Below are 12,500 nucleotides of genomic sequence, written 5' to 3' on the forward strand. Positions count from 1 at the left end.
TCTGGGATGTGCATAATCGCTTTGTGCTTTTAACTTTTCAATGTGGGAAATGGGCCGCTTACGTCAACCGCCACCGCTTACGTCACCTGCCACCGCTTACGTCACCTGCCACCGCTTATGTCACCTGCCACCGCTTACATCACCTGCCACCGCTTACATCACCTGCCACCGCTTACGTCACCTGCCACCGCTTACGTCACCTGCCACCGCTTGCGTCACAAACCACCCCAAACATCCAATAGGAAAATTCAACTGCAGTAGCCACCGTTCACCCTGAAGAGGGCAGCACTCCGACGTTTTTACACCAATTATTGTAGAATTAAAACACTTTAAACCACTTTAAATATTATGTAAACACAAACTTTTATTTTGGATACGATTAATCGTTGCCCAGCACTAGTCTGTGTGCAGTGTGTGTGTGTGATCATGATGTTGTGTGTGTGCGTGTGATCATGATGTTGTGTGTGTGCGTGTGATCATAATGTTGTGTATGTGTGTGTGTGATCATGATGTTGTGTGTGTGTGTGATCATGATGTTGTGGGTGTGTGTGTGTGTGTGTGAGATCATGATGTTGTGTGTGTGTGAGCTCATGATGTTGTGTGTGTGTGATCATGATGGTGTGTGTGTGTGATCATGATGGTGTGTGTGTGTGTGATCATGATGGTGTGTGTGTGTGTGATCATGATGTTGTGTGTGTGATCATGATGTTGTGTGTGTGTGTGATCATGATGTTGTGTGTGTGTGTGTGATCATGATGTTGTGTGTGTGATCATGATGTTGTGTGTGTGTGTGATCATGATGTTGTGTGTGTGTGTGTGATCATAATGTTGTGTGTGTGTGTGTGATCATGATGTTGTGTGTGTGTGTGTGTGTGATCATGATGTTGTGTGTGTGATCATAATGTTGTGTGTGTGATCATGATGTTGTGTGTGTGTGTGTATGTGTGATCATGATGTTCTGTGTGTGTGATCATGATGTTGTGTGTGTGTGCAGTGCTAACCCACTGTGAGGTGCAGCGGATCCCGGCCGTTCTCTATCAGCTCTACAGTGACGTCCCTCACCCAGACTCCCTCAGCATGCAGGCGTATCGAGAGGCAGTGAGCGCAGTGCTGAAGGTGTGTGTGTGTGTAGTGCTGAAGGTGTGTGTGTGTGTAGTGCTGAAGGGGTGTGTCTGTCTGTGTGTGTGTGTGTGTGTGTGTGTGTGTGTGTAGTGCTGAAGGGGTGTGTGTGTGTGTGTGTGTGTGTGTGTGTGTGTGTGTGTGTGTGTGTGTGTGTGTGTGTGTGTGTGTGTGTGTAGTGCTGAAGGGGTGTGTCTGTCTGTGTGTGTGTGTGTGTGTGTGTGTGTGTAGTGCTGAAGGGGTGTGTGTGTGTGTGTGTGTGTGTGTGTGTGTGTGTGTGTGTGTGTGTGTGTGTGTGTGTGTGTGTGTGTGTGTGTGTGTGTAGTGCTGAAGGGGTGTGTGTGTGTCAGGCTTGTGCACAATTCAGAATTGAATTGTATTTGAATTGATGTCAAAAACAGGATCTAGAATTACAATTCGAATTTGAATTAAAGGAAGCAGAATTACAATTCAAAACAAATTCTAAGAAACTCATATAGATATTTTAAGTGAAGTGTTTAACAATGAAGCTTTACAGTATATGTCAGATATGATTGCATTACATATTCTATAAATGATATTAGTTTGAACTACTTGTACAGATTACATTAACAGGAAATATTTTCCCCCATAATGAATGTTAAAAGCTCTAGTCACAGAACAAATAATTAACTTTGATTTATTGTAATCGTAATTTTGTGGAACATGATAGAACAATACTCCCAGAATTACTTTAGTAAATCTTTAGAAGAAAAAAAAACAATTTTAGGTGGATATTTGTTTTTATATATATATATATATTAGAACAAAATGTATGCAGGGTTGAGGAGTGAGTTAACTGTAATGAAATTATGTTATTGAATTAAAAAATGAATGTAATTGTATTTAGTTGTATTACTGAGGTAAAATGTGTAATTTAATTAGTTACTAATCAAATTAAAAGGAAATTGATTTACATTGATAAAGTAATCCAAATAAAATAATCCAAACCACATTTATAACGGGTAACTTATAACAGTAAGCAATTATATTTCCAAAGTAACCTTCCTATATAAGTAACCTTCCTAACGCTGAATGTGTGTGAGATTCAACATATTCTCTCTGTTGTGTGTGTAGTGTGATCACCCGTCACGCTTTGTGTTTCACCGCACTGCATTTTCACCGCTCGTCCCGCACGTCTTTTCACCTGTATTTAACAGCGCTTCGTCAGAAGTACAAATACAACAGCCGTTTTTAAAATCATATCTTATATTAATATATAAGACTGTCAATAAACTAATTTCATGTTGGTTTATATTTTATTTGTTCATTATTTATTTAGTTAGATTTAGTGTGACTCAGTCAGAACTGTGTCAGAAACAGTGATCTGCATGATGCGGCTGCCTTACTCAGTGATGCTGAATTTAAATGGCGAGTAAAATAAAGATGTTATGTATATTGTGATGTAATTGTGTTTTCTGGAAGGGACTAAACAAAGTATTTTTATCAGCTGAAATGCAGAATACAAATGTTTTTATGAAGTTGAATGGACATTATATAACAGTTTCAGGTTATGTTTTAATGTTGGTAACATGTCCCACATCGTCCCACATTTGGTTTGTTTGATGGTGGTCACCCTATGTGTGACTGTGTAGAATTTCCTTGAATTGCCATGAATTTAATTCCACTTCCTGTCATTCCAATTCCAATTCAAATTCAACTTCCTGTGGGTCGGAGTCAATTCAATTCAAATTCCAATTCATGAATTGCATGGAGGCCAATTCTGAAATTCTGAATTTTGCACGAGCCTGGTGTGTGTGTGTGTGTGTGTGTGTGTGTGTGTGTGTGTGTGTGTGTGTGTGTGTGTGTAGTGCTGAAGGGGTGTGTGTAGTGCTGAAGGTGTGTGTGACAACTCCCTACACTGACTGACTCTCTCTCTCTTCACTCCAGCTGGATCAGAGTCCTGGAACTGAAGTTTTGAAGAAGATCACAGGAGTGTGTGCGGTTCAGAGTAACCTCTACACATGAGCGCTCACACACACACTCACATATGCTCTGGAAGAAACTCTGGTCTTCAGTTCTACTGTAACACATTAAAGATGGGATTTTGTTTAATACTGGTGTGTTTGTGTGTGTGTGTGTGTGTGTGTTTCTGAGCTTGAACACCTGGTGGCGCCTAAACCATCAGAAACCGAAACTGCGTCATTCACTTCTGCTGAAAATGCTACACACAGATACTTGGGGATTTTAATACTTGAAATATTTTAATATAATTTCAAAAAACTCGTCTAGCAAATATTATATTAGAACAAAAGCAGTAAAACCTCAACAAAAGCCATTCCATCATTAAGATTCATTAGCTGAGACTCTTCAGTCGTTTCACCATCTTCAGTGTGTGTGTGTGTGTGTGTGTGTGTGTGTGTGTGTGTGTGTGTGTGTGTGTGTGTGTGTGAGTGACAGGATTCAGCGAGATGTTTCACAGTGACGGTGCAAGTGTGAATACGGTGAGAAGCTCACAGTGTCCGTGTCAAAGATCTCAGGTCTTCCCACGTCCTGTGATGCTGCTAATACACACACACACACTCACACACACACACACACACACACACACACACACACACACACACACACACACACACACACACACACACACACACTCACTCACTCACTCACTCACTCACTCACTCACTCACTCACACACACTCACACACACTTCTGCTAACGCAGGCCTGCGTGTGTCATCATGTTCAGAACCGAAAGAGGAATTCCAGAGTTCCTCAACATTGATAATGTGACTCCACCCTAAACACACTGATTCATGTGTGTGTTCACGTGTGTGTTCAGATCTCAGTGCTTTAATGGTCTCAGGTCAGAATGAGAAACAGTGATGGTTGACTTAGCAAACACTGGGAGTGTTTGTGTGTGTGTGTGTGTTGTGGGGGAATTCCCTGTGCTGATGCATCTGATACACACACACTGACTCTCTCAAACACACACACACACACACACACACACACACACACACACACACACACACACACTCACTCACACTAGATACTGCATCTCACCTTTATAGGTAAAGCCTATTCGTCAGTGTTTGCATCTCTACATGAAGTGTGTGTTTCTTTACAGGAAGTATGTGTTCAGAAGCACATGTTCGCTGATTTCATTGAGCTGTCTGTCATAAAAGCTCATAAACTTAGGTGTGTGTGTGTGTGTCTGTGTTTACTGATTAGGTGTGTGTGTGTGTGTGTGTCTGTGTGTGTGTGTGTGTGTGTGTGTGTGTGTGTGTGTGTGTGTGTGTGTGTGTGTGTGTTTCTTTACAGGAAGTATGTGTTCAGAAGCACATGTTCGCTGATTTCATTGAGCTGTCTGTCATAAAAGCTCATAAACTTAGGTGTGTGTGTGTGTGTCTGTGTTTACTGATTAGGTGTGTGTGTGTGTGTGTCTGTGTTTACTGATCACTGACTAATGCTCCATTCACAGACGCACAGGTCATCTCTTATAGATAATCATAAACCCATATCAGCACGACGACTTCATTCGTGTGTGTGTGTGTGTGTGTGTGTGTGTGTGTGTGTGTGTGTGTGTGTGTGTGTGTGTGTGTGTGTGTGAAATTAACATGCGTCAATCTGACCGAACTCCCATGATCCTCTGCTGTCGTTTCAACACGCCCAACGCAATAAACCCGCCGGGAAACTCGTGTCTCAGATTGCGCAAATGTTCTCCAAGCAGCACTGTTGGGGTTTTCATGGTCTTGCTGTGTGTGTGAGTGTGTGTGCGTGTGTTGAATCTGAGAAGAGGAAGTTCACATCAGGAGCTCAAGGCTGTCCTGTGATTGTGTGAATATTACAAGAACTAACAACATTCCTGTCTTACAAACACAGTCATTTCATAAACTATCCACATCAGAACTCAGTGACAGATCAACACGACTGTAAATCGTGTGTGTGTGTGTGTGTGTGTGTGTGTGTGCATGGCGGCTCCTCCAGCCTAACACTGACTGTAAGTGATCCTCCAGTATTTCCAAAGAAACAGCCTGTTAATCATTGCTCTGTGTCTCGAGCTCGTTCAGCAGGTCTGATCAGATGTGCTGATAGTGTGTATTTGTCAAGTCAAGTCTACTCACCTTCATTTATACAGCGCTTTAACACTATAGATGTTTCAAAGCAGCTTTACAGTGATAATAGAGATTACAGTAACAGAGATTGTTTAGGCTTTACAACAGATCTAGAATAAAGTTATTGTCCAGATAAAGTTAGTTTTGATTGATTCACTTCCGTTGTAAAGATCATTAGTTATTAACTTAGCGGCCGCTAACACACACCGTTCTAACAGAAAATTCTTTAATTCGATCTGGCCGCTCATTTGCACAAAACAGTGTCTGGTGGCTCTGACAATTTTTGATCGCTTCCGCGTAGCCGCACGAACCAGAATTATCCCGACAACGTTTATCAGTACAGAGGAAAAGGGAAGGAGGCGTTCACAGCGGAGAGACTAGTGACACTTCAGGGATGCGGTGTCGTCGTGTCCAGGCGCAGGTCCTGTGTGTGTGTGTGTGTGTCCAGGCGCAGGTCCTGTGTGTGTGTGTCCAGGCGCTGGTCCTGTGTGTGTGTGTGTGTGTGTGTCCAGGCGCAGGTCCTTCATCAGATCTGGATACGGCCTGGATCCGGCGGACTGCGGTAAACCTCGGGATAAACAGAGAGACTAATATTAGCGTAGACGCAATTCTTCTTATGATGTAACGAGTACATCAGGATTTGAGGGAAGTGTTCCCAGTTCCGGCTGACCTAATCTAAGCAGCCTAACATTGAATTATGGAAGTCTATAGAGTGTTATGTGTATGCTAAGCCAAAGAGATGTGTTTTTAGTCTAGATTTGAACTGCTACTAACTATCTCATCACTCCTGCGAACAGGAAGGGGGCCAGAGCAAATTACAGTGCCTGACTTAAAGAATTTACGATTAGCATTAGCCAGCACTTTTAAATTCGGTTTGATGTCAGGCACTCTGGCTCCTGGCAAACATGTGACTATGGTGGCTGGTGTCTCTATTTTCACGTTCCATGTAATAGAATCGCCAATAAATAGGGCAGATTCAACAGGATTCTCAGTGGGTGTTTCACTGAGTGGGGAGAATCTGTTTGATGTTGATGTGTCTCACCGTCACCCAGTTGCCCTGCTGCACGGGCTCTACTTCCGAACAATGTACAGTGTTCTCTAAGCTAGTCACATCCAAAGCAGTATCCAAAGCCCTTGCACTCTTACTATTAACCTCAGTTAAAGTTTGGATGCGTACGAATTAAAAAATAAATAAATAAAGAGCGCACGGACGGCACGCTAACAGGCTAGCGAATTAGTAGCTTGTTGTGCTAGCAACGATTTAGATTGAAGCTAGCGATGTCAGGTTAATATGTGATGTTAAGTTGTATTTAGCGGTATAAACAACAGGGAATGGTAGTAAATAATGATTAAAAACAAAAAGATATACGAAGCTACAGACACGAACCAACAGCAAGGCAGACAGGAGTAATCGAGCAAATCCAAGGAACAATCGACTATCGAGCAATCACAAGTTTTAAAATAAGGTTTAAAATATTGAATTCTCGATTTTAATCGATTCTTATTTTTAATCAACCGATGTCGTTTTGCCGCTCTTTTTGTCCATCAATCAGTGTTTCAACCGCTGAAAGACGTCAAAACTAGCTTGAGTCACATAACGTCACATACCCTATTTACCCGATAGTCAGCTAGAAAAGTAACTCTAGGGAGAGCAGGGTTTTGATACATATACATATACATTATATATTACAAATGCATTATATTTACTGTTCTTCACTATTAAATATATGACTAAATCCGCTATTAAAACGCGTTAAAACGGTTGCATCGGCGTTTGAGGGACAAAATGTCAAATGATGATGGAAAACACGTCAGTTAGAGTTCAGAAGAGTTTTATTCTTACTTTTAGAGTCTGGAAAGTCTATTCAGGAAAGACTTGATGGTATAAAAACTTGATAATATATATAATATGAGGATGACAATGCTAGAGCCTTTACGTGCTGCGCTCGTCCAATCAATGACACTGACACGCACAAATAAGAATGAACCAGGGTTTAGGAATGTAGAGTGAAACATCAGCGTATGAATACCCAAGATTTATTGTTAATACTCACTCACACACACACACTCACTCTCTTTCTCTCTCTCTCTCTCTCACACACACACACACACACACACACTCTCTCTCTCACTCACACACACACACTCACTCTCTTTCTCTCTCTCTCTCACACACACACACACACACACTCTCTTTCTCTCTCTCTCTCACACACACACACACACACACTCTCTTTCTCTCTCTCTCTCTCACACACACACACACACTCACTCTCTTTCTCTCTCTTTCTCTCTCTCACACACACACACTCTCTCTCTCACACACACACTCTCTCTCTCTCTAACACACACACACACACACTCTCTTTCTCTCTCTCTCTCTCACACACACACACACACACTCACTCTCTCTCTCTCTCACACACTCTCTCTCTCACACACACACACACACACTCATACACACACACACTCACTCTCTCTCACACACTCTCTCTCTCTCTCTCACACACACACACACACACTCATACACACACTCTTTCTAACACACACAGCATAAGTGAAGTGTGTGTGTTTGTGTGTGAAGGTTGTATGAAGAGGGCAGCTCTGCATCGAGAGCATCAGTTGAGTGTTGACACAGCTGTGTGTGTGTTTAATGTCTGAGAGCTGCGGGTTAAACACTCTCAACATGACATTTACATTTAATCATTTAGCAGATGATTTTATCCAGAGACTTACGAATGAGGAGATCAATAGAAGCAGTCAAATCAACAATAGGGCAACAATATGTGCTGTGACCAGTCCCAGTTATTCCAGCACAGTACTTGGAGCATGTTTTTTTTATTATTTATTATTTTATTATTATAAATAGCTATAGAATAGTAAGTGTTAGTATTAGTGGGTTGAGTGTTGGTAGGTCATTCCTTCAGCAGGGAACAGCCCAGGTGAAGGTCCATGAAAGTGATTACGTGTCTCTTTGAGATGATGGCACCACAGTAACACATAGAATTGATAGGATAAAACATGTTTCTGAATGACAGATCCTAGTGAAGACATGTAGATGTAGAAGAGAAGCGGTCCCAGCACTGAGCCCTGAGGCACTCCAGTAGCTAGATGATAACAGTGATGGGAAAACCATGGTTCTGAATGACCGACACTAGTTTAACGCCCGGCTGGATCGGCCCAAAGAAGGTTTTCCGATCAGCGGGGGAAGGTCTCTGCGCGTTACCGTCTTTCTGCGTGACAAAGTAATTTGATTAAATGAAATACATTTTCTCAGATGTATTAACTCGTTATTTCATCTGACTCCATAAATGAAAAAGGTTTTAATGATATATCTACATCATTAAGTTTGTGCGAATGTTTGATTATTCTTTTTAACTCTTTACTGAAAATAATGTGGATTAGAATAAAATCAAATGTTTACAATTTATTATCTCAGGTAAATAACGCCAGTGGTATAATCAGTTCAAAGATAATAGATACAAACATCAAATGCTCTAGAATTAAATGCTCTACATTATAAGAGATATGATGCGGAGTGTTTTGGTGCATCACGGGCTAATCTGAGTTACAGAAACACCCCGAGCTCTAGTTGCATTTCATTATATAGACAGAACTCATTTCAAATGTAAACATGAGTTCACAGTGGGAATTCACCTTAATCCCCGTCCCAGACTTACTGGAGGCAGAAGTTTATTTACATGGAACCATTTGCTAACAATGGGAATTTGATTTGAGTTTACACCTTCTGAGAGCATGGGACCATATGCCTGGAAGACACACTCTCCTCTGTGTGTGCATTATCTCTAAACTCTTAAACACCTTATTACCTTCTGGTTTACTTCTTTGAGAATGAGGCATTTGAACCAGTCGCACCGAGACATTTCAAATTATTTCAAACGTGTGATATTGTATGATAATTATTCACATTAAAATATATAGATTGTTGGGTGAATTTCAGGTGATCTCAGCATGATAGGAAGAGGAAACAGGGAGAAGATGTAGATTAGACTTGCGTCTCGAGTTGTGCACAAGAGAGGAATTCAAATTTTAATTTGCTTTGTTCTCTCAGAGAGTTGCGCTATCTTCCAGTTCTTCCAGTTTTACACTAGTGATGAGATGTAGATGTAGAAGAGAAGAGGTCCCAGCACTGAGCCCTGAGGCACTCCAGTAGCTAGATGATAATTGTTGCTAGATCATTGCTGATGACATGTAGAAGAGAAGCGATACAAACCAGATTTAAAATAAGCTAAAACAGCTAAAAATCAAGATTCAACCCCTCAACAGCAAAACACCATGGAAGCTTGTTTGAGCTAACGTAACAGAACAAATAAAAAATACTTTATTTCTTGCAATTCTGTGTTTATATCTCGCAATTCTAAATTAATGTCTAAACTCACAATTGCAAGAAAAAAAATTCAGAATTATTGAGTTACAAAGTCGTCAATACCTTTTTTTATTCCATGGTGTAAACAAGCTTTCATAACAATAAGCAGAAACGAGGAAGTCTATTTTTTAAAACTGTGATTTCTACTCCTGGAAAAGTCATGGAAATGAACAAAATACAACAGATTGGGCTCTTTAAGGGGACCTATTATGCCCTCTTACAAAGTCTTGATATTTTCAGGCTCTACTAGAACAGGTTTTCCTGCTTGAATGTTGATTATTTTCCTTATTCTCCATTGTTGCGGCTCCTCTCTTCCCAGTCTGTCAGTAACACTCTGTTTACTTCCTGTCTCTATGAAGCCCCTCCTTCTGGAAAGCACACTGTGTTCTGATTGGTCGGCTGGAGCAGTGTGTTGTGATTGTTCGAGTGCTTCGAGTGTGTTTTCGAAATGTCCCGCCCCTTACCATAACCGCCAGTTTAACACACTACTAACTAACTCAACCAGGCCCCGCCCCTTTATTCTGCTTATGAATTATTATAATGAGGAATATTGTGACGTGTTCGTTCCCGGAAGAAACTCAAGATACAATGGAGGCGTTTCAGGAGTTCAGAAACACTGACACTGATATAGAGAAGAAGTGGAGCTTCCTCATTCTCAGACAGCAACACTACACACTAAACACAGATGAACACTGCACACTAAACACAGATGAACACTACACACTAAGAACAGATGAACACTACACACTAAACACTGATGAACACTACACACTAAACACAGATGAACACTACACACTAAACACAGATGAACACTACACACTAAATACAGATGAACACTACACACTAAACGCTGATGAACACTTCACACTAAACACTGATGAACACTACACACTAAACACTGATGAACACTACACACTAAACACTGAAGAACACTACACACTAAACACAGATGAACACTACACACTAAACACAGATGAACACTACACACTAAACACTGATGAACACTACACACTACACACACATGAACACTAAACACTGATGAACACTACACACTAAACACAGATGAACACTACACACTAATGAACACTACACACTAAACACAGATGAACACTACACACTAATGAACACTACACACTACACACTGATGAACACTACACACTAAACACTGATGAACACTACACACTAAACACAGATGAACACTACACACTAAACACAGATGAACACTACACACTAAACACTGATGAACACTACACACTACACACACATGAACACCACACACTAAACACTGATGAACACTACACACTAAACACAGATGAACACTACACACTAAACACAGATGAACACTACACACTAAACACTGATGAACACTACACACTAAACACAGATGAACACTACACACTAAACACAGATGAACACTACACACTAAAAACAGATGAACACTACACACTAAACACAGATGAACACTACACACTAAACACAGATGAACACTACACACTAAACACAGATGAACACTACACACTAAACACAGATGAACACTACACACTAAACACTGATGAACATTACTCACTAAACACAGATGAACACTACACACTAAACACTGATGAACACTACACACTAAACACAGATGAACACTACACACTAAACACAGATGAACACTACACACTAAACACTGATGAACATTACACACTAAACACAGATGAACACTACACACTAAACACAGATGAACACTACACACTAAACACTGATGAACACTACACACTACACACACATGAACACTACACACTAAACACAGATGAACACTACACACTAAACACAGATGAACACTACACACTAAACACAGATGAACACTACACACTAAACACTGATGAACATTACACACTAAACACAGATGAACACTACACACTAAACACTGATGAACATTACACACTAAACACAGATGAACACTACACACTAAACACTGATGAACACTACACACTAAACACAGATGAACACTTCACACTAAACACAGATGAACACTACACACTAAACACAGATAAACACTACACACTAAACACAGATGAACACTACACACTAAACACAGATGAACACTACACACTAAACACAGATGAACACTACACACTACACACACATGAACACTACACACTAAACACTGATGAACACTACACACTAAACACTGATGAACACTACACACTAAACACAGATGAACACTACACACTAAATACAGATGAACACTACACACTAAACACTGATGAACACTACACACTAAACACTGATGAACACTACACACTAAACACTGATGAACACTACACACTAAACACAGATGAACACTACACACTAAACACAGATGAACACTACACACTAAACACTGATGAACACTACACACTACACACACATGAACACTAAACACTGATGAACACTACACACTAAACACAGATGAACACTACACACTAATGAACACTACACACTACACACTGATGAACACTACACACTAAACACAGATGAACATTACACACTAAACACAGATGAACACTACACACTAAACACAGATGAACACTTCACACTAAACACAGATGAACACTACACACTAAACACTGATGAACACTACACACTAAACACTGATGAACACTACACACTAAACACAGATGAACACTACACACTAAACACAGATGAACACTACACACTAAACACTGATGAACACTACACACTACACACACATGAACACTAAACACTGATGAACACTACACACTAAACACAGATGAACACTACACACTAATGAACACTACACACTGATGAACACTACACACTAAACACTGATGAACACTACACACTAAACACTGATGAACACTACACACTAAACACAGATGAACACTACACACTAAACACAGATGAACACTGCACACTAAACACTGATGAACA

At 40.5% G+C, this 12,500-nt stretch overlaps 1 protein-coding gene across 1 annotated transcript in view; it reads left to right on the forward strand.

Annotated features, from left to right (window-relative positions):
- The window catches only part of psmg1 (proteasome (prosome, macropain) assembly chaperone 1), a 61,882-nt gene extending 58,690 nt beyond the window's left edge, over positions 1-3,192 (forward strand). Inside the window, exons 7-8 of the mRNA XM_077243859.1 lie at positions 995-1,116; positions 3,028-3,192. Coding sequence (XP_077099974.1) covers positions 995-1,116; positions 3,028-3,105 — 200 coding nt within the window. The 3' untranslated portion in view covers positions 3,106-3,192. The remainder of the gene's footprint in view (positions 1-994; positions 1,117-3,027) is intronic.
- Positions 3,193-12,500: the final 9,308 nt, after the last annotated feature.

Source organism: Siphateles boraxobius, unplaced genomic scaffold (assembly GCF_051911475.1).
Source record: "Siphateles boraxobius isolate OS27281-9 unplaced genomic scaffold, OSU_SipBor_1 25, whole genome shotgun sequence".
In the NCBI taxonomy this organism is placed as follows: Eukaryota; Metazoa; Chordata; class Actinopteri; order Cypriniformes; family Leuciscidae; genus Siphateles; species Siphateles boraxobius.